This window comes from Oncorhynchus kisutch, linkage group LG3 (assembly GCF_002021735.2).
Source record: "Oncorhynchus kisutch isolate 150728-3 linkage group LG3, Okis_V2, whole genome shotgun sequence".
Classification (NCBI taxonomy): Eukaryota; Metazoa; Chordata; class Actinopteri; order Salmoniformes; family Salmonidae; genus Oncorhynchus; species Oncorhynchus kisutch.
The window spans coordinates 66,205,851-66,229,661 of NC_034176.2; the positions used below are offsets into that span (position 1 = coordinate 66,205,851).

General features: G+C 43.1%; 1 protein-coding gene across 1 annotated transcript; it reads right to left on the reverse strand.

The window, feature by feature from the left end:
- Positions 1-251: 251 nt before the first annotated feature.
- LOC109887773 (myotubularin-related protein 10) lies at positions 252-23,690 on the reverse strand. Its single transcript, XM_020479061.2, has 16 exons — positions 23,032-23,690; positions 22,812-22,872; positions 15,568-15,704; positions 14,472-14,544; positions 9,834-9,976; positions 6,295-6,388; positions 5,837-5,984; positions 5,335-5,422; positions 4,997-5,085; positions 4,590-4,720; positions 4,347-4,416; positions 3,940-4,010; positions 3,630-3,802; positions 3,156-3,326; positions 2,822-3,004; positions 252-2,532 (listed from the first exon to the last, which is right to left on the reverse strand). Exons 1-16 carry the CDS (start codon positions 23,086-23,088, stop codon positions 1,909-1,911), a joined length of 2,313 nt encoding a protein of 770 aa, XP_020334650.2. The 5' UTR covers positions 23,089-23,690; the 3' UTR covers positions 252-1,908.
- Positions 23,691-23,811: the final 121 nt, after the last annotated feature.

Genomic DNA, 23,811 nt, shown 5'->3' on the forward strand with positions numbered 1-23,811 from the left:
CTGGTTTGAATGTAATCAGACCTGTATATAGCATGGTTAATATATTAATTTGAATAGCATGTGAATATTTTCAGTTTCCCTCAAATATGTGTTGCAGACATTGCTAATCATCTCATTTTGACAGCTTCGCAATCCAGCCCAGTCACAAGCGTTGCAGCTATTTTATTGGATGTCTGTGAAATACTGAGTACAGGAATTTAACGAAAAATCTCACCCTCCATAATAAAATACAACGACAATACAACGACAAATACAGAAAGTGTTAGCATTTTTATTTGCTCTAAATTCTTTAACATTGACATTTGGCCTTACAGCTGTGATCCCCTGTGGTGCAGTGCTTTTGCACTTCAGAACCCTCAATTTTCCAACAAGTGTTCTGCAAGCATTAAATGTGCATCTCCAAACTTGACCTAACACATTGACACTCCACAGAGCACAAATGTACAACATAACATTAATCCCAACATGGTACTTCAGATCAAGCACTTAAATTTGGCTTCCAGATGCAGCTTTTGAAGTACTCAGTCTCCCTTAATGTCATTACTCTGGGTGTAACAACATGCATAGCAGAATAAGTGATAGAATTGAACCGGTACATTGAACACAGTAAGTAACCCAAATTTCCATCTAAAAAGGAATTTCCTACATTCCCGTTTTAGACCATTTGCATTACTGAATAAATATGTGCGCTGTTGATCAATATCAAATTGTGTCAAATGAAGAGCACAATTGTTATACAATAACTGCTGAGTGCACCAATGCTGTGAATTAGTGGTAAACTAAAACAAGGGCTGTGCATTAATGGAATATAAACTAGAAGTTGGGGCTAAAAAACAGTGAATACCATAATTAGAAAATTGTAAAATTAGTCATTTCAAGCAATAAAACTGTACATTATTTGCCAATATTATTTTCACCTTCTCAGAATTCAAACAACCATCACCATTACCAGTAGTTATTTCATACAGCTTCACTTCATATTTGGGATTTGTCTTGTTAATATCAGGTGAAGGAGCAATGAGGGCTCATTAGAGAAAACAGATTCCAACTGGTTACATGTCTCCACTTCAAACCCACTCTGAAACAAATCACCTGACTATGGTGAATAGACATGATGATTGTCTGAGCATCCGTTCAGGCGGCGTCCAGCCATTAGCAGCATCGGTTCAGGCTGTGTGGGTGTACAGTAATTATAGGACAGGTATCCAGCCTGCCCAGAAGTTCTTTACTGCCCACAGCTCCAAAACATACATGTCCAGATACTGATGCATTTCAATGCCAAAGCCATCACGGGAAAAGTTGATTGATGAAAGTCCACAAATGTATTGTCTCGAACAGTGAAGACATTTTCCAGTGCCAGTTCGTTCCCTGGCATTTTATTGGTGTGTTGTGTGATTGAAGATCATTTCCTGCAAGAAGGCCTAATAGTAAATAGCCCCGTCTGCCCTTCTCCTTTCACTATTTAGTTATTATTCATTCTAGAAATAATGCAGGACCTTACCAGAAGGTCTCTAGAAATACAACTAAACTATATTAAGTGATACAAATAAAGCGATAAGTGTCTACCACAGATTTAACTCCTCCTCATAACTCCTTTTTTCCTTCGCAAAGTGTCATCAGCACTACATCAATGTCACTACAAAATCATATTCCACTAACATTCTTCTACGTACTCAACTGAATCTAAAACTAGAAAGTGAAACTGGAAATCAAAATTGACTTCCTACAGAGAGCAACCCTGGCAAACCCCTGAAGAATGTGTGATTTAAGCAAATAATAATAATCTTGTGCAAAAACAAACAGCCACATCATCATATTCAACTGAGCTAGCCTCTGGCCTCTAGCATGATAGTACATCCCTTCTGGACTCTAAGCACTGATTTGAGTGAGAACTTTAGCCACGGGACCTCAGAGTGCCTCATTGGCCAGAGTTTCAGTGGAGAGCCATGTCTTTGCCCCGTTCAGGAACTTGCTGAGAGGAGTGCCCAGGATGCTGCGGCGGCACATGTTCCCCACGGGAGAGAAAGGGAAGGAGGAGCTGAGGTACTCTGGAATTGAAGAGGGCTCGTGGGTGGAACCGGCCTTAAAGTACATCCTGCTGTGGTCTGATGGGGGGGCGCTGGGGTTGGAGGTCGGGGTGCTGGCCGGAGTGGCCCCCTTGTACTGGCGTAGCTGGCTCTGCAGCTTCTCTACCTCATCAGCCAGCTGGGAGAGCTTGTGGTATGCGGTTACAGGGCCGCCCTTGGGGATGCTGGCTTCAGGGACCCAGCGCAGGAAGTAGAGCCTCCACAGGGCCAGGTGTGAAGGCAGGAGCTGGGGGATGAGCATCCCCTGTAGGTCTGCGGGCCGGGAGACCCAGTCCCTGAAGAAGCGCTCTGTTGGGCTCTCTACCACCTCTCTGATCTGGGAGAAGTCTGGTTTGAGCCGCGGCACCAGGGAGTTCCGCCTGGTCAGGGTGAGGCTGTCATGGCCGTCCATCAGGATGTTCCTCAGGGAAGAGGGCATCCCTCGGAGTGTAGAACTGTAGTTTTTCTGGAAGAGAAAGGAACACACACTCATTTACAAGTTATTGAATTTAGAATTTAGAATGTATACATGTAGATGGTGTTGATTTTACTTTGATGGACATTTTGATCTTTATGAATTCAGGTTATTTCCAGGCATCTGGGACTGTCCCTGGATAGTCTTGCATAGCTATTCTTGCAAAGCTCCCTAATTTACACATCTAGAATTGAAATGTACTTATCCTGTTAAGGGGTAGTTGACAACTCTCCCTTTCACTGTATTCATTTGCATTCTCAAACAAAGAGAGCAAACTGACCTTGGTGCGTCTAAAGGACTTCACTGTTCCATTCTGAACACAGGTGGCACCTTTTCCAACATACATGGGGTTGTTGAAGAGGGCCTGGTCTTTGGGGGTGAACTGCTGTGACCAGTCCCAGACAGGGGGGAAACGCAGGGCCTTCTCCTCCCCCATAGGGATGCACTTACTCTTAGCAAAATCCTGTGGGGGAGGACAGTTAAGGTTACTAATACTGCACACAGTTCTGAGCTGCATATCAGAGGTGCGTTGACGGAGTTTAATACAACCGCAACTATGTTGTTGAGGGGGAACTTCCTGTGTTTGTGGCTTTGTGTGTGTGTGAGCTCCTCACCATGCTGTTCTCAGTGCGCTGCTGGGGACAGTTGAAGAGAAAGGTGCTGAAGACAGGGATCCACATGCTGTCACTGAGCACAGTCAGGTACGTCTCAGTGAACTCAAAGGCTGCTGGGTACTGATTTATAATCTGCCACACACAGTCCAGGAACAGCTGAAACAGAGGAGACTGAGGAGAGGAATAGGGGAAAGGTAGAGAATATTGTGATTAAGGGCGGCAGGTAGTCTAGCGATTAAAACCGTTCGGCCAGTAATCAAAAGGTTGCTGGTTTGACTCCCTGAGCCGACTAGGTGAACAATCTGTTGATGTGCCCTTGAGCAAGGCACGTATCCTGAGCGACTTACAGGAGCAATTAAGGTTAAGAGTGTTTGCTAAATTACTAAAATCCCTGGACACAAAAACAATGACAACATTTCAAAGTACATCTCCATGTCAAGCTCCATGTCAAGTATGCAAATAGACTAAGCCTACCTCCTCTTTGTCATTCTTCTTCAAGTGGTTGCACCGGTGGAGGAAGCGATGGCCAGCCATCACCCACTCCTTCTGCACCAGGCTCTGGAAGCCAGTGAGGCTACGGAAGTGAGGGTCCAGCATCAGTTGTACCAGAGAGGACACCACACAGCTCAGGTCCCGGTCTTCTTCCTCTGGAGAGAGAAGAGAGAAGAGAGAAGAGAAGAGAGAAAAGAAGAGAAGAGAAAAGAAGGAGAGAAGAGAAGAGGAGAGAAATACAGGTCAGACAGACAGACACACAACTAAAGGACAAAACCATGCATTTCTTTACCTTGCAGAATGACAGACACATGTTTTCCCTCCAGCAAGTAGACTACCTCGGCTGAATGCTTCAGGAAGGCCCTGGAGACAGGAATATGAAAGGATACAGTTGACTTTACTCTAGGTACAAACATTTACACATACATCTTAAGTACGACATTCATTAACTCTGACCAAAAGTTGAGTCCAACCAAAATGATCCTGTTCTTGTTCATGAAATATTACCACCATTAAAAAATGTAAATAAAATGACTAATATATATACCAGATGGTAGAGAGAGAACACGCAGGAGCGTCTGTCAATGCTAGTACTTTTCTAAATGAAACTTCATGCAGGACAGGACAGCGGCAATGCCAGTGCAAACAGCATGGTGAGCCACCCTGCTGGGCCAGTGGCGTCTAAATATTTGCACATACCTGACATACTCCAGCCATCGAGAGCTTTCCATGGACGACAGCCACTTCTCCTCAGACTCCTCAAAGGGCTCTGCACACAAACAAACACACAGTCAAACATCCCAAAAGCTTTCAGAATCCCTAAGAGCAGCAATAAAAGCCGAACAACAACAAAGGGCCTTCAGCCTTCATAAAAAAATGAATTAAGCAACAAATAAATCACAACATTCATTTGATTGATTGATTTCAATTCCTCCGACTTACCGATGACACAGATCTGCCGCACTTTGACAAAGGCAGCCTGGATGTCCTGGATGTTGGGCAGGTTCTTGTCCAGGTCGGACTTGAGGACGTCACTGCGCTGTGGGTGGCTCTTTGTTATGGCACTACAGATCCTACCACAACACAGAGCAGGAAAAGACTGTTGGAAATGGTCTTAACAGCACTGCTTATTTGACAAGCAGTTTATTTACTTCTCTTTGGTACTGCGAGTCTGGACAGAATAGTTTGGCAATCTCACTTGTCAGTTATGCCAAAATAACAAATCACAGTGCTGACATGATAATCACACTATTTGAAAGGAAATTGAAAACAGATGATTGTAGTAAACAATATGAAAACATCAACAAATATAAATGGATTCATTGATATTCTATTCAGTCTTATTATACCTCTGGTCCAGCTTCCTCTGCTGCAGTGGGTCACTGATGCTGGCCATGCGCACCAGGGCACTCCCGTTGGGGTGATTCCAGCACCACAACTAAGGGAAACACACACCACCTTGTCATGTTTCAGCAGTCACACACAAACGGGTCCCCCTTGTTCTCTCACTTACAAACACTCACATATGCTCAAATGCATAGTCACTCCTCTCAAAGCACTTAACAAATCGTAGTCATTAATACTTGATAGAAACAGTCGGTCTAGGGGATTCTGTCTAAAACAGCAAGAAAGGCTTTTATTAAGCAAAAGCGTTTGTTTTTTGGGATGAAAGAGGCTGGCCACTCACAGGGATGCGGTGAGCAGTGAAAAAACATAGGTACTGCTTCAGGTCTTGATCCGCCAGGGACACTGGGACCACAACGTACTCTGGGAGACTGGAGAGAGAAATATAAGAGGGAAATATGCATTACAGAGATGCTCCAAATGGCAAGAGGTTAACATTTGATGTCACTGAGTCGGGCATCATATTATCCACAGCAGAGCCTGAAATGGTTCACCACAATATGAAAATAAATAACTAAAATTCTGTGGCAGCAAGTGAAGCAATTACTACATTTACATCTCCACAAAGATTCTATTACATAAAGTGTCAATGTAAGCCATTACCTAAGTGTGTTACATAAAGTATTACCATTCTGCCTGATGAGGATTATGACACTCTAATGAGCTATGTTAATCATAATCCAAATCTGGTAATAATCCATGATGTCGTTTAGAAAATGAGCTGAACGCCTGCAGTAACCCTCCCTCCCCCTCATCCCCACTCCCCTAAAGTATGTGGGCCCCACCTGGGTGAGACGACGTAGCCCTCGTTGATGGAGCACACCCTCCACTCTGCTGCACCTGTTCTCTTGATCTCTCGGTCCCATTCAGAGGGCCGGTCAAACAGGGGCATCTGCAGTCCTCCTCCGGGATCTACGCCATTAACTCGCTCCCCTGCACATGTAGCAGTGAGTTCTTGCTAATTAAAGACACACACCTGCTTGCTGTATTTCCTTCAACTCAAACATTGCAACAATTGTAAATATCTGTTGATGCCCCGGTGTTCCAACAAAACTCAATTGATCACATTGTTCCGTTAACAGTGTATTTCGGCATGTTTTCCTTTAGGTTCCTCACATGTCAAGACATGTACAGTGGGGATGCTATTGATAGCTAGAACAGTTTGGCAGGCCACAGGGAATAAGGGTGTGTCAAAGCCTTTTCAGTCAGAACCAGATGATTAAGCAGTGTACTGTATACCTACCCAAGGATCCATAGTATTGCTTCCCTATGTACTCAAAGCCAAACAGCAGCTGGGGATCAGCGGGCTGGGAGTAGTGAGCGATGGCCAGGCAAACCTTAAATCACAGGGTGGGGCAAACACATGACTTCAAAAGGAAGGAACTGAACAGGTCCAGCAAATATACAGTACATAGTGTCTTCGGAAAGTGTTCAGACCCCTTGACTTTTTCCACATTTTGTTACGTTACAGCCGTATTCTAAAATGGATAACAATATTTTTTCCTCAGTAATCTACATACAAACCCCATAATGACAAAGTAAAACAGGTTTAGATTTATTCGCAAATGTATTAAATATAAAAACTAAACTATATATATATATTTTTACATTTGCTAAGATTTCTAAAAACGTGTGTTTTTGCTTTGTCATTATGGGGTATTGTGTTAAGATTGTTGAGGGGGGAAAAAAACAATTCATTAACATTTTAGAATAAGGCTGTAACATAACATAAAATGTGGAAGGGGTCTGAACACTTTCCGAATGCACTGTAGGGCCTAGTTATACGAGCCTGGAAGTTTCCCTTTGCTGCATTTTGACTGTAACACCAGAGTATACACCTTTATATTATACTAGGGAAATTGTTTCCATAGCTAAGGCTGGCAGTGAGGACTAGTGAAGAGCAGAATAAACAACTTCTGAAGAATCAAAACAGTTGTTTTGTGAGGTGTTAAAGTTCATAGTAAACCATTGTTATGTAAATGCAGGCTGAAAAGTAGCAGTGGCCTGGATTTGGCCCCAGGTGAGAGCAGATCTGCAGGAGCCATGGTCCAATGACATGGGTGCCGGCACACATAAATGGAAACTTCCCAGTATACTTCCCAGTATTTTGGGTAAAACACTGCGGTAAGTCCTGTATGGAAATGCACCACTTCTCAGGTCAGGGAGTCTGGAAAATATCCTGGCCCCAACAATACAATCTAAGGGAGATGGTCTGCTAGAATCTTTAAGATGTGACGGCAGATAATTCTGTACTGTGAATGGAGACAGGTTTCAGTGACTCCATAGGATATGCTGTCCCTTTTCAATGAGTTGTGTCTTTGAAATGCACTTTGAGGCACGTTCTGGCTGCCTCGGAGTCTGCTGACCACAGCCAGTGTTTTTCTGTTCACCTCTTACAGGAGTTGTTTTTATTCATTTGGAGGTGATGCTTTTATTGGCTAAAGACTCAGGAACCTGCTTGGGAACATTCAATAACACTTCAAGCTGTGCCTTGGCTACAAGGGGCCTCTACCTTTACTACAAGATCCCACCATTTAAACAGCAGAATGTATTATTTAGCCCAGACATTCTCAACAGCTGAGGCACGAAGTCATGTTTTCTACACCTTGAAGGGTAGATAGAACTCTCACACAGGAATACTATGAAGAGTAAAATCAAACTTGAATTTGACCATTAATAAAAAAAACACAAGTCATTTCACCACATGCTGTATTTCATTTTAAGTGAGTGACAAAGACATTCATTTATGTCTCACTATTTCTAATAAAAGGCAAACGTTGAAAAGCAACGGCAAACATTTGAAAGACTTCAACCATTGAACCATAATCATGTATTTGTAAGTGTGCCATGGGACGATCTGGGTAGCTAAGTTGCTCCAAGCATTCAGAGTTAAGCGTGGCAGCCAGGATTTCATTTAAGTGAAACCTAGGAAAGCAAACCTTAGCAGGACACCTATTTCTATTGGGATAGAGGACTGAGTCTGGCGTTTGGAGCTTTCCATCAGTGGCAGTGGCATAGAATTACACAATGCTGTCCATTCATTGGAGGAGCTGCGACCAAAACACAGGACACAAGGAAGGAACTTGTGTTCATGTATGTATGCGTGTGTGTGCCTCTGTGTATATTTGAGAGACTGCTCCCAACTCTGTAAATTCCTTTGGTATAATAAGCTATTATAGAATGGCTTCATTCCATATGTCACAAAGAAAAAGGACCAAGCCCTGGTTTAGCTCCCTACAGTAATTACACTGTGTGTCCCCATATAGAAAGACACAGGGAGTGCAGTTAAATCCCACTCTGTACCATTCCAATACTTACAGCAGAAACACCCATTCATAAAAAACACCATGTGTAATCAGAAACAACCAGGAGTTACCATTGGACTTCTAAACAGCTGTCATAACAGTGCCCAAGACCCCCCCCCCCTGCATTGGAAGGCAGAGTAGCCAGGTAACGTTAATAGTTACTTCTTAGTTCAATATCTTTCAGGTGTGTGTTGAGGGGCTTCAAGCGCTAGCTCCCCCTTTCTCTGACAAACTGCTCCCACGCACCATGCGCTCTGGCTGGAGATCTAAGGTCACGTGTGTACATAGAATCAGGCTGTCAGGAAGATATACTGAGATCTGCGGTCTCCCTGCCACGGCCATGCAGAGGACTCAGGGCTGCTGCTAAGAACTCTTGGAGGCCTTACTCCACATAACACAGAATTCACTTTTGTACCAGAACCTGGGGTGCACAGCATCTGTGTTTGCAGAGTGATCAGAAACTAGAGGGCTGAATGTTTTGTTCCCTGGTTGTTTTTTGTGGTGACTTTAAAACCTCTCTATCCGGCTTCATATGTGGCTCCTTCTCTCCCCTACCCTGCTTCCTTCTTCCCCCTACCCTGCTCCCTTTCCCCCCCTACCCGGCTCCCTCCTAGCCGGCTCCTTCTCCCTCCTACCCGGCTCCTTCTCACTGCACACAGCATCACATTGTCTAGAATGAGCTCAACAGGCCCACAGGGCTCGGTAACACTGTATACAGACTTTTTTTAAATATTGTTTTATTGACAGTATGCTTGTTTATTCCATGTGTAACTCTGTTGTAGTTTGTTTCGCACAGCTTTGCTTTATCTTGGCCAGGTCGCAGTTGTAAAATGAGAACTTGTTCTCAACTAGCCTACCTGGTTAAATAAAGGTGAAATAAAAATAAATAAAAACTCCAGGTGAATGCTCTTGACCAGGCCTGTTTGTTGGCTTTGCTGTCAGAAATAGAAGAGGGGAGAAGAGGGGTGGAGAGGGGAGGAAAGGCACAGAAAGGAGGATACAGGGAAGCCTACATCGCCCAAGAAGGGCCTCCTCAGTGTGTTGGTCAATGGGGTTACCATACACATACAGTCCTGTTTGGTTTTCTGGGAGAGGACATAGTACACATGGCATTTTTTCTCATCCAAAATAAAGGATTAACTAGTGTCATTGCCAGCATGTTTGCGCTCATACTCACATAATGGGACTTAACACTGATAATCATGTAGGCTAGCAAGAGATGATTAAAAAAAGATTTAAATCTGACTGTGGCAGTCTTTTGGGAACAGCTATACTGACAGCAGAGGCATTCCACTCCACAGTGAATTACCAGTGAAATCCTCTTAGAAACTAATCCAGAGGCAGAGTTGAGTTGGAGGATTACCATGCTAGATGGTATCTAGCCTCAGGTACAATTCAAGAGTCAACACCATGTAAATTTATATAGTGTTTATACATCAAAAATGTCCATTTTGTTCAGAAAGCTTATATCGCAAACCTTCTTGGCGCTTTGGGGCCCAGCCTCGTCGAAGCGGAACCTGATGATTCGGAAGTCCTTGCAGTAAAGGACGAGCTCGGTGGGATTAAACTTCAGCTTCTGGTTGGAACACAGAACCTTCTGCTTCCCCTTAGCATCGTTCACTGAGAGGAACAAACACAAAACAAAAGACCAGGGGCGAGACAGTGCTTTTAAAAATGTATTTCACCTTTATTTAACCAGGTAGGCTAGTTGAGAACAAGTTCTCATTTACAACTGATAAATAGGCCATAGTAGCGAAGTAATTACAATTTAGCAAATTAACACTGGAGTGATAGATGAGCAGATGATGTGCAAGTAGTGATACTGGTGTGCTAAAGAGCAGAAAAGTAAATAAAAACAATATGAGGATGAGGTAGGTAGATTAGATGGGCTATTTACAGATGGGCAATGTACAGCTGCAGCGATCGGTTCGCTGCTCTGATAGCTGATATTTAAAGTTAGTGAGGGAAATATAAGTCTCCAGCTTCAGCGATTTTTGCAATTCATTCCAGTCATTGGGCAGCAGAGAACTGGAAGGAAAGGCAGCCAAAGTAGGTGTTGGCTTTGGGGATGACCAGTGAGATATACCTGCTGGAACGCGTGCTACGGGTGGGTGTTGTTATCGTGACCAGTGAGCTGAGATAAGGAGGAGCTTTACCTAGCATAGACTTGTAGATGACCTGGAGCCAGTGGGTCTGGTGACGAATATGTAGCGAGGGCCAGCCGACAAGAGCATACAGGTCGCAGTGGTGGGTGGTATATGGGGCTTTGATGACAAAACGGATGACACTGTGATCGACTGCATCCAGTTTGCTGAGTAGTGTTGGAAGCTATTTTGTAAATGACATCGCCGAAGTCGAGGATCGGTAGGATGGTCAGTTTTACAAGGGTAAGTTTGGCGGGGTGAGTGAAGGAGGCTTTGTTGCGAAATAGGAAGCCGATTCTAGATTTAATTTTGGATTGGAGATGTTTAATATGAGTCTGGAAGGAGAGTTTACAGTCTAGCCAGACACCTAGGTATTTGTAGTTGTCCACATATTCTAAGTCAGAACCATCCAGAGTAGTGATGCTGGTAGGGCAAGGCGGGTACAAGCAGCGAAACGGTTGAAAAGCATGCATTTGGTTTTACTAGCATTTAAGAGCAGTTGGAGGCCACGGAAGGAGTGCTGTATGGCATTGAAGCTTGTTTGGAGGTTAGTTAACACAGTGTCCAAAGAAGGGCCAGATGTATACAGAATGGTGTCGTCTGCGTAGAGGTGGATCAGGGAATCACCCGCAGAAAGAGCGACATCATTGATATATACAGAGAAAAGAGTTGGCCCGAGAATTGAACCCTGTGGTACCCCCATAGAGACTGCCAGAGGCCCGGACTATAGGCCCCCCGATTTGACACACTGAACTCTGTCTGAGAAGTAGTTGGTGAACCAGGCGAGGCAGTCATTTGAGAAACCAAAGCTGTTGAGTCTGCCGATAAGAATGTGGCGATTGACATAGTCGAAAGCCTTGGCCAGGTCGATGAAGACAGCTGCACAGTACTGTCTTTTATCGATGGCGGTTATGATATCATTTAGTACCTTGAGCGTGGCTAAGGTGCACACATTATTAGGGCTAATGGATAGGCAAATAGTAACAGTAGTTGCCTGGTCCCAGGTCTGTAAGCCTAATGTTTTTTAGAGTTAGGCTAAAGCTCATACAGTACCGATCTGGGACAACACTAGTATAGTGTGGGGTAATGTACATGTGGGAAGTAGGCAGCTGAGTGACCAAAGATTACACAGAAAAACTGATTATCTATGTCACCACAGAGCTTCAGAGAAATTCAACCAAGTAGGAACTGAAATTAATCCACCAGACCTCAGCTGTCTAAAAACAAATGAGGAACTTCATTCTTCATGTTCGGATGACCCTTTATGGGGTAATACTCTAAATATACTTATGTTATTCTGAATACAGAATAATCTTTTTCAGAGGTTCCTCGAGTATTATATATGGTAAAACCTTTTCCACAAGATTCAACGGTTTATTTCACCCTCTGAAATATACTGAACAAAATTATAAACGCAACATGTAAAGTGTTGGTGCCATGTCTCATGAGCTGAAATACGGGTGAACCTTGTGCTGAGGACAATAAAAGGCCACTCTAAAATGTGCAGTTTTGTCACACAACACAATGCCACATGTCTCAAGTTGACAGTGGGCAATTGGGCATGCTGCCTGTAGTAATGTTTTCGTGGAAAATTACTAAATTAGACATACTATGCTGTTTTGACTTAGATAACTGTTGTCCATTGTTATATGATAGTGTTTTTTTCCGCTGATGCAGGCTTGTTGTCTTGTGGGACAGTTATAAGTCTGGGCGTACAAATAAGAGCTGGGTGCGACATGTGACATCCCGTTTGTACTATCTGCAGGAACTCCTCTGTATGGAAACTTGCAGGAAAGAACAGACAATGGTGGCAACGTCAGCTATCTACAGAGACAAACTAAACGCCTTTTATACACAACGTCTCCCACCCCTGTTTGCACACATCTGCTAACTGCCACAAAAACAAAGAGATCAAACTTTTCTATAAAAGCTGAGAGCCAACTCTGTTCGTAGAGCTTTCAACTCTGACTATTCTTAGTGATGGTTGATTGCTTCATTTTTGCAAATCATATAATACATTTGATGTTTGAAAGAATCTGCAGTCTCTTTTCCTCTGACAATTTGGCGACAAGGACGGGATGGCTAACTCAGTTTGCTGATTGCCCCTGGGGAGACCGAGGTTGCGTTAGATGTGGCAGGGAGTCCCACACTCCGACTAAGCAGAGCAGAAAAGGGAGCCGCTCGGACTGGCAGAGAGCGTTAGTGAGTGGATACGTCATTCAGAACAGACAAAATACATTTATTGAGTATGTATGTAGTATGCTTATTGGTCTTAAGATACAAATTCATTGATTTGACAAATGTCAAGAAAATGTTGAGCAATGTTATAAAGTAATGACTTCAAATAAGTGGTATAGTCATTGTGCGTTCTCAATGGTCATTGTTAATTCTGGCTTTTGTTGCCAGCAGCACAGTGTCTGGAAGTAGCTAGCTACTTTACTATTAATATTTTTGACAACTTTTACTTCACTACATTCCTACACAAAAGTATGTACTTTTTACTCCTTACCTTTTCCCTGACACCCAAAAGTTCTCGTTACATTTTGAATGCTTAGCAGGACAGGAAAATGGTCTAATTCACACGCTTATCAAGAAAACATCCCTGGTCATCCCTACTGCCTCTGATCTGGCAGACTCACTAAACACATGCTTTATTTGTAAATGATGTCTAAGTGTTGCAGCGTACACCTGGCTAACTGTAAATACATTTTAAAAAACAAGAAGATGGTGCTGTCTGGTTTGCTTAATATAAGGAATTTGAAATGATTCATACTTTTGATACTTAAGTATATTGAAAACCAAATACTTAGACTTTTACTAAAGTAGGATTTTACTGGGTGACTTACCTTTTTTTTTTTTTTTTAATGACTCAAGTAAAAGAGTATCTTTACTTTTCCTCAAGTATGACAATTGGGAACTTTTTCCACCACCGGTGAAATCCATAGATTAGGGCCAAATGTATTTATTTTAACTGACTGATTTCCTTATATGAACTGTAACTCAGTCAAATCTTGAAATTGTTGCATGTTGCATTTATATTTTGGTTCAGTATATAATGATCTTAGAACCAGAAGGGGATTATTTGCATGTTTCCATGGCACACCAGGAATCTAGTCTTGGCCTGTGTACCACCACCTGCACACACCTTCACTACCTTACCAGACAAGGATAAGACCAATGCCTCGTCTCAGTTTGTGGTGGGTGGAGCGTTGGGTCAGTAATTTTGCCAAGCTAAGGCTCTCATAAAGGACCTTTGTTGAGGGCGTACTGAGTAGAAAACATTGCTTCATGCTCTATCAGCTCAGCACAACAGCCCCACGCTCCCAGCCATGTCAGCAGAGAGTGAGGCTATGAGTTACACAAACAAGGTTCATCCGGAACAGGCTTTTCAGCCAGGGCCCTCTGTCTGGGCTATGACCTCATCTATGGAGATACTAAAAATGGATCCGTGTCCAGGGGGAGCAGGCAGGCAGTTACCAAAACGGGTTTAAGTCAATGGTGTGTGTCAAATCAGCTTGGTATCAGCCTAAACACAGAGACTGGGGTCAGCCAGATTGGATCAGATTGGTCCCTCAGCCATCAGACAAAAAAAACATTCATGGGGATTTCAAAGGAGGAGAGCACAACCTGTCCATTGTGCATTCATAGTTCAACAGCTGGGTGTAGATGAAGCATTACAGCTGTAGCGGTCCAAGAAGTATGGGGGGGGGTCTTACAAAATCCACTATATCGGTCATAAAGACAAAATTGTGGGGGGCAATGCGTTTCAGAGGTAATTTATTTTACACAGGCTATTAAAAAAAATGTTACCTGTCAGGAACTTAAACTGATATTTTTTTCTGTACTAAAGGGACTGCCAGTGTCATATGAGTAGGCTACTTTCCACTGAGAGTTATATTTTGGTGGAGATTGCTGTTTGAGTTTGTTTACCAGCTCATCACCATGGTTAGCATAATAGCACATGGTCTTACCTGTCACCACTTGCTCCACACACGCAAGGGGAACATCGTGCTCTCCAAGCAGACGGTTGGCAACCTGGAACCTCTGAGAGAACACAACACAACACAGAGATCAACATGGTGAGGAGTGTAGGTACCTGGGGAAAAAGCAAACAATAGTTCCAGGGAGACCAGAGGTTTTAACTGGAGCAGAGTGAGACTGCACCACATGTTATCAACAGCTGAGAAGAGAATATTTGAACCATCTGGAAATGCTCTGCCAGGAACACTGATGATGATACTGTTGTTTTTGTATTTCAGTGAAATATAATGATTAACATGGAATCAGCTGATGAATGGAGATCATTGACAACTTTCGAGCAAATGTGTGAATCTAAAAGTTACCCCATTTGCACTGAAAGGCAAACCCACAATTTTGCCATCAATGAGGACCATTAAGATCAAGGCTGATTTCCAAGAGCAGTGCAATCCGTCCACGAGTCCTATAAACTTTTGTTTTTCAAGTAAACAGATCTGGGATGACTCACTAAGTTGTTTAAGAGGTGAAGGCATCAAAATAAGCTTAACACAAAACAGGTGGTCTAAAAGCACAGGGTGGGAGGTTACAAAAAACATCTGACACTGGAAGAAAGACACCAGTGTCCTACAAACCTTTTTGTTGATGGGTATTTCACAACAGGCCTATCCCACATGCTGCTTATCATGTGACAACCTTGACCACACTTTCTCCAATAAATCTCCAATAAACTCAGGTGTGATCATGTAGGGCCAGTCTCCCAGGACACAGATTAAGACTAGTCTTGGACTAAAAATACATTTTAATGGAGAATGTCTCGGATTAATCCATGTCTGGGTAACTAGCCCATAGAGCTACAGTCATTTTTGGGAGAGAGGCACACAGTGTACCACAGGAGGTTGGTGGCAGCTTAATTAAGCAGGACGGGCTCGTGGTAATGGCTGGAGCGGAATCAGTGAAATGGTATCAAATACATCAAACACACGGTTTCCATGTGTCTGATGCCATTCCATTCTCGCCGTTCTAGTCATTATTATGAGCAGTCCTCCCCTCAGCAGCCTCCACTGGAGTGCACTCACATTGAAAATATACCTGTTTGGGGAGGGCATCATGGGTGATGAAGGAAACCTTGAAGTTGGTGCATATCAGTTTCCCCCACAGGTCACCATGACTGCTATCTGCTCCGATGCACTTCCTCACAAAGCTCACTTCATTCACCACAATCTCCCCTGAGAATGACAAACAGGAAGTAACATGAACCATGACATTTAGGTTTCAAAGAAAAGAGGTATAAAACATAGACCTAAAAGGGACAGAAATGGAAGGTGTGAGTGTTAACCAAAGTTATTTTAAGTCTTATAGCGATGAAACAAAACATGGGCTGATGGCTGAGTAATGACATGAATGAAGCTTGGGAAAATGTGCTATGGAAGTGGAATGATCACATACTGAGATGTCTATCTCCTAGTCTCATTCAGGATTCTGCCATCGAGCCAAAGGCCTCCTGTTACGCTGCTGGAGAGTGATCTGTGCATTTCTCCTCTCAGGCCCTTGAATTGGCTCTAATGATCCCATATTCCAGTCTGAGGCGTTGGGTCAGGGTGGTGGAAATACCTGTCATAGAATAGCTAGACCTCTTCATGACAGAGGAGGTCAACACAACACTCGCTGTTGCCTAACCTATAGGCCTAGTAGCCTGTTGTGACCTCTACTCTTTAACCCCTCTTTGGTTCCAGTAGCATCTCAGGACAAAACACAAACACCCACAGCCTGACAAACAACCTGGTGTCTGAACCAATGAGGGTTCCCTCCATTTACAGGACTTTCCTCTCCTCCTCACAAACAGATGTTTTTAATTACCTCCATAGCCCGATGCACACGGCTCCAAGAGGTATTTATTTTTCAATATAAAAAAAGAGCCCATGATGAGTCACATACACTGCTGACTGTTTCTACTCCAGGATCACGCTCTCTCTCTCTCTGGCCATTCAGTGGGAGTTCACAGACTCAGCACATGCACTACGGGCTTGCCAGGAAAACCCCATGAGCAGGAGAATGGGGATCAGGTGGGCCTAGCTGTCCTCCTCCTGGGAAAATTATCTGCCATTAGAACTGAGAACCCAGCATAAACTTTTAACGGAGCTCAGCCTCAAACGGACAGAGACCACTTTGGTTAATAAGGCTGCTTGATGGATCGAGGTCCTCCTCTCAAGTTTTACATCCAGATCAAAACCCCTCTTCATCAAAGACAGGTGTACCCAGTCCTAAACTAGACCGTAACTTTCTAGACTAAACCATTCATGTAGATTTTATTGATGTTGCCATTTCCTGTGTCACTGAACAGGGACCTAAGAGGTCTGACAGTAATTAGCTCTCAACCTCGCTGGCAACATTGAAGGACATGAATGTTTATGACAAACCATTGTGTCTCTCAAACGCTTCAAATCTAAACAATCACCAGATCAATGAATGCAGCTGCTACCTTTGCATAGTGCAAAATTCCTGGTATTTCATGATAGATTAAGCATGAATTTACCATTGCATGAAGTGAAGACATAAAGTAGAAGAGACTGTATGATAGACTAGTACATGAATGCAGTGCAGTGGTGATTCCCTATATCGTGGCAGTATGGTTGTGAGTGACATTGCAGCATCACTAGACTATAACAGCTGGAGCTACTTTGCAGAGGGTTACCGTAGGACAGGCAGGGAACAGCCAAAGCGAACCAGGCCCAGCACTATAAACAGGATCATCACATGTCAAAATGACAGATTTTCCCTCAGTCAGCATGAGTTTAACCCATTCAGCCCAGATGTAATCTGTCACTTTCCATTTAGCTGGTTTATTTTGATGCTTTCATTCAGATTATACACTGCATGGTCTATGAGCAAATTAGAGCCTGCCCGTACATTCAAATTAGAGCCTGCCCCTACACTCAAATTAGAGCCTGCCCCTACACTCAAATTAGAGCCTGCCCCTACACTCAAATTAGAGCCTGCCCGTACACTCAAATTAGAGCCTGCCCGTACACTCAAATTAGAGCCTGACCGTACATTTACAGTTGGAAGTTTACATACACTTAGGTTGGAGACATTAAAACTCATTTTTCAACCAGTCCACAAATTTCTTGTTAACAACCTACAGTTTTGGCAAGTCAGTTAGGACATTCACTTTGTGCACAAGTTATTTTTCCAATAATTGTTTACAGACAGATTATTTAATGTATAATTCACTGTATCACAATTCCAGTGGTTCAGGAGTTTACATACACTAAATTGACTGTGCCTTTAAACAGCTTGGAAAATTCCAGAAAATGATGTCATGGCTTTATAAGCTTCTAATAAATGATGTCAATTAGCCTGAGTCAATTGGAGGTGTACCTGTGGATGTATTTCAAGGCCTACCTTCAAACTCAGTGCCTCTTTGCATGACATCATGGGAAATTCAAAGGAAATCAGCCAAGACCTCAGAAAACAAATTGTAGACCTCCACAAGCCTGGTTCATCCTTGGGACCAATTTCCAAATGCCTGAAGGTACCACGTTCATCTGTACAAACAATAGTATGCAAATATAAACACCATAGGACCGAGCAGCCATCAAACCGCTCAGGAAGGAGACGCATTCTGTCTCCTAGAGATGAACGTACTATAGTGTGAAAAGTGCAAATCAATCCCAGAACAACAGCAAAAGACCTTGTGAAGATGCTGGATGAAACAGGCACAAAAGTATCTATATCCACAGTCCGATATCGACATAACCTGAAAGGCCGCTCAGCAAGGAAGAAGCCACTGCTCCAAAACCGCCATTAAAAAGCAAGACTACGGGTTGCAACTGCACATGGGGAAAAAGACCGGATTTTTTGGAGAAATGTCCTCTGGTCTGACGAAACAAAAATATAACTGTTTGGCCATAATGACCAATGTTCTGTTTGGAGGAAAAAGGGGGAGGCTTGCAAGCCAAAGAACACCATCCCAACCGCGAAGCACGGGTGTGGCAGCATCATGTTGTGGGGGTGCTTTGCTGCAGGAGGGATTGATGCACTTCACAAAATAGATGGCATCATGAGGGCGGAAAATTATGTGGATATATTGAAGCAACATCTGAAGATATCAGTCAGCAAGTTAAAGCTTGGTCGCAAATGGGTCTTCCAAATGTACAATGACCCCAAGCATACTTCCAAAGTTATGGCAAAATGGCTTAAGAACAACAAAGTAAAGGTATTGGTGTGACCATCACAAAGCCCTGACCTCAATCCTATACCAAATGTGTGGGCAGAACTGAAAAAGCATGTGCGAGCAAGGAGGCCTACAAACCTGACTCAGTTACACCAGCTCTGTCAGGAGGAAAGGGCCAAAATTCACCAAACGTATTGTGGAAAGCTTGTGGAAGGCAACCAGAAACGTTTGACCCAAGTTAAACAATTTAATAGCAATGCTACCAAATACTAATTGAGTATGTAAAATTCTGACCCACTGGGACTGTGATGAAAGAAATACACGCTGAAATAAATCCTTCACTCTACATGGAGTACACATGGTACAGGTGAATCTTGCACTGTGAAGGCTACTCCTTGTATATGACGAATAAACAAACGTGAACATGTTACTTATGAATTACGCCCAAGGCTAGGCCTATTTGTTCTTGCCTGTATTCCATGTTAAACATTGTTTACAAGCTACATTATATCACCCATGTCACTGCATCACAAGTTGTTTAACTTATGCACAAGAATGTAACAATAAGACTTTATGGCCTGTGAGTCTTATTGAAGATGAGTGGGTATAGTAGGGTGGAGTTCTACTGTCATGTTTCACAGCATGGATTAAGATCAGACAAGGAACAGAGAGAGAGACTGAAGAAATAGGTTGTCGCTCTTGTAATTGTGGGACCAGTCAGCAACCGCCCACCATCACCCCTGTATTTACTTCCAAAGCTGGGTCTAATAATCTGCTGGCTTGATGAGTTAACAACTCTTTTGTGGAGGCAGAATGCTGACAGGTCTGACACAAAAGTACAGTACTGCCTGGACTGCAGCCTTTAACCCCCACTGGACTGCAACTCTGCCAGTAAGTAACCTGGGTTACCACAACATCTAACAAACAGTACTGTGGTCATGTCATTCACCGCTTACATCATAGCACTCTCTGTTTATCACAGAGTTGGCAACTTTCAGTGCCTATTCAGATAAATGTCAGTTGGCCAAGGTCATGGTCTATCATGTGACCAGAGGTAACACAGATTCAGAACAATCACAAGGCCTATCCTGTGTGTGATTGGCATGTCAAAAACATGTATATCACATAATCATACTGGAGGAAACAAACACTTCCTAGGATGAGGTTCTCCTTTTTGACTAAGTCCACAAAACCCTAAATCAAATCAAAAAGGCTATTCATGTGATCACACCTGCCAACTGACCCAACTAACCACAACCTGGCTTTGCTTCCTGGGGTTTTGTAGCTTTCAAAGCAGGCCACCTGTGTTTGTGTACAGCACCTAGCAGACCAGATCACAGTTTGGACATCTGGTGGCGAGGGACACAGGCTCAGAGACCCAACATGGTCTCTGTATACAGTGATTATCACAATCCTCGGAGGCACACGAGACTAGGGAGAAATGCCTCAGTCACAACACAAAGATGGCAGTTAAAGGGACAGATATGCTTCAGCATTCCACCTGTACAATAGTAGAGTACAGTGCGCCAGTAACACCATCACATTGCTGATGGATAGCGACAGGACACATCATTTTGAGAAACTCATGACTTTGCCCATATTAGCCTAGCTTGTGTGATTAACGGAGCAGAACTCATGTGCTGACAAACTAAGTCGTGAAGAGAGACTGAGGACAGTAGGAGTATGTGGGCCAGAGAGGTGAGAATGTGCTTGGGAGTACAGAGAGTTAGCTTTGCCTCATGCAAACACCACTGCCAGGCACATTTTTTCACCACCTCAGGAGAGGCCTCAGCTCACATTCTCTTACTGAGAAAACAACAGTGGGACATCTATTACAGTACCTATCTAACTATTATTACAGATGCCTACAGTTCAGATGAACGTGTGTCATAAAGGTGACAGTGTGTCAGCGAGGAGCCTAAACAAAACAGTCAATGTTGGTCGTCTATGTTTGGACACCCACACACACTCCAGAAACACAGATCACATAAAGAGAGAGAGAGAAAGAGAGAGAGTGTGGGGGGTGAGATAACTAGGCCAAGAGAAGGAGAAAAAATAAACATTCAGCGAGAAGAGGGAGAAACCCAACCAGAAAGTTCACTAATTAGAGGTGGGCAGCCAGCAAAGGATCCAGCCAGGGATGAAGAGAGAAACGGATGAGGACAGAGAGATAAACAGAGAGCTACTGAAATTAAGGGAGGAGGACAGATGAACAGAGAGAGAGAGGGGAAGACAGAAGAGAGGAGGACAGTTGAGATGAGTTGTTGAGATGAGTTAGCCCCACTGTGGTCCTCTGTCTCGTCAGGTTGGTGTGCACTTGAATGGATCATTCAATCAGAGACCCCTTTGAATGGGTCACATTCAAGACACATAGCAACACTACCGAGGAGCTGGGAGGCCCACAAATAAAGCCAAAGTCTCTCCATTCAGGGCCACCCTCACAGAGCCATGAACTATAGATCAGAACATAGACCATAGTGTAAAAATCAAACCTGAGATTCAATTTAGGCTAAACTCTTCATAGTCAGGTTGAGGGAGAGGAGGTGACTATCGTATTTTGTAAAGCAAGGCCAGGTGGGACTGCGTGAGTGCGTCATGTTCACTTTCACTGCCAGCATTCATTGAAACACACTGGCAGAACCCAGCAATAACAATAGCTAAACCTCCAGCCAAGGAAAAACCGGTATCCCTCTATAAAACATACCAGCGCCTTAAAATAATCAGCTGAAATAGATAAGGGTAAAACTATACATACCAAAGCAGGGCTACAGAGTGTGACAGTTTTACTCACATATGAGCCTAAATATTGTTGTGCAATGTAAAATAATTAAGGATTCTAGTTTTATTATATTAAATACTAGTCATTGTGCTCCTAACTCCTTTCCAATTTAAGTCAGTGTAGAGCCCTGCAAAGCAGAGAAAATAGCAATAAAGTGCAAGAGGGAGGTTTTGTTATTATTTCAGCAGAGTAAGTAAAACCAGGCAAGGCGCATCTATTTTAGAATGAAGGAAGGTCCATACTCTGTTGCTTAATTATAAGGAGTGAACGCCTCAAAGGGAAATTCGTCCCACAGCACAACCTCTGATTCACAACTTGTCCTCAGACTCAGATATAGGCCTAATGACACTTCAAGGTCATATGGTCAACTGTTTCTTAATCTTGCTCCATTATATCAGTGAGCTTCCGCCTCCATAACAGCCACGAACGAACCGAAATGCTTAAGAATGTTGTTGGCTTTTTTGCAACAATAGTTTATGGAGGGGGCAACATGAATTGAGTGAAGGGTCATGGCCCCTCCCTGTACACAGATTGATGAGTGGTGGTTAGACACAAATAGACTTTTCATTATTTACATTCTCTTTAAATGTCTCCTTGTTTATCTTAATACACTGGAGCAAAATGTAATATGGAGAGGTTGGGTGTCAGTTTAGCTCACACACAAACACTGCCAACTTAATGGAAAAAAAGTAAACAAACCTGAGGCCCTGCCACGCATTACAACTTCAAAGTTTTCAAGAAAAACACACAAAAGGCGAGAAATAGTTTTCAGTGACTGATGCTCTGTGAACAGGAAAAACCCTTGTGAATCTCTTATTGTCACCTCCTTAAGACAGTCATTAACCAACTAGCGTCCTCTCTGAGCTGGGATTTCACAGCAAAATAAGGAGGCATATCTGAACCAGCCCATTGTTAACTAAGGCTAAATTATGCACAGTTAGTTGCAGTGATGAAAAGGTGGCCAGGCAGGCACTGCACTGCCATGGTGACTTGAGACAGCACAGAGAAAATGGACTTTCAGTTGGATGAGATTACCACAGCCTAATGATGCGACAATAAGGGATGCCAAATGCCTGTGGGGAAAACCACAAGTGAGGTGCACTGACAGAGAACACATTCAAAACAAGAAATTACATTTAGCTGAAGAGATGAGAGTTTTCACTGGCTAGTCATTGAAATATCAGTCATCTTCTACCTTAGCATGAAAAGAAAGACTATAGCTGGATGAGGTCAGTCTTTACTGGTTATTTTTCAGGAGAGGGATATTTTGATGGGTGGTTAAATCTATGTAGCCTCGATGTACTCATAACATAGTTGATAGTTACAAATAGAACAGTCAGAACAACAAGCTAGCTGTGGCAGAGGGAACTGTAAACTCACCTGGAAGTAACTTGGCCTCTAACTTCTTGATAGGTGGCTGTGGAGTTTGTTTCAGATCGGTCTGCATGAAATATAAAAAAGATTATAGACCAACAAACTAACTACATTATGCACAACATATTGAACAAGTAATCCTAGCTAGCTGACTACTCAGTAATAGCAAGTAACTGTTAGTATACCGAGGACAGGGTAACGTTGCTAGTCAAGTAAGGTTACTCACCTGAACAGGCAGAAGGTAGGATTTAAAGGTTGGTTTCAAGGGCTTCACAGAAAACATTATTCATAGCTTGAGTCCAATAACTAAAGATGATTAATGGATACTTCCATGATTTCAGTGAGAAAAGAATGTCAAACGTTAACTAACTTGTACCTTGGCTAGCACAATAACAACAGCAAAAATAAATAAACTGCTGAAAATGTGAAGTAGTCAACAATACAGTAAATTTTTCGAGATCGATTTCCCCATATGGATCAGGCCGGGATAGCTTGCTGGGTATCTCCTTTCGTTTCGTGTCAACACAGCTGCTGTGCTGGCGAGCTCTGGTTGTCCTCCTCGCGAGCAAGTTACTAGTAGCCAGCTAGCCTTGTAGTTAACTGCTAGCAAGCAACTTTTACGTCGTCAAACAACCTAGCTAGCTTTAGCTAACTAGCAAGCATTCCATTCGCAGAACTTTGCGAACGCCTAGCTGTAGACCGTGAGTTAATTCACTAATTTACTGGAGATGAACTCCACAACGTAAACCCTGCTGGCATACAGCAGTGATAACTTTCGTATTTAGCTAGCTAGCAGCATTATATCCAAGGCTTTGCTATCCTTTTTGCTATGGACACAACGGCCATGTTTCCATTTGGGAGGAGACAGACGGGGGAGGAGCATCGGTCTACTTTGCACCCCAAGCACAGATCTGTAACCAGCTGTAACAGAATCCTGTTCAGATTTAAGATAAAAAACTGAGAAAAAATTCATTTTAAGGGCTTTTGACCTTCAACGGAGGGTAGG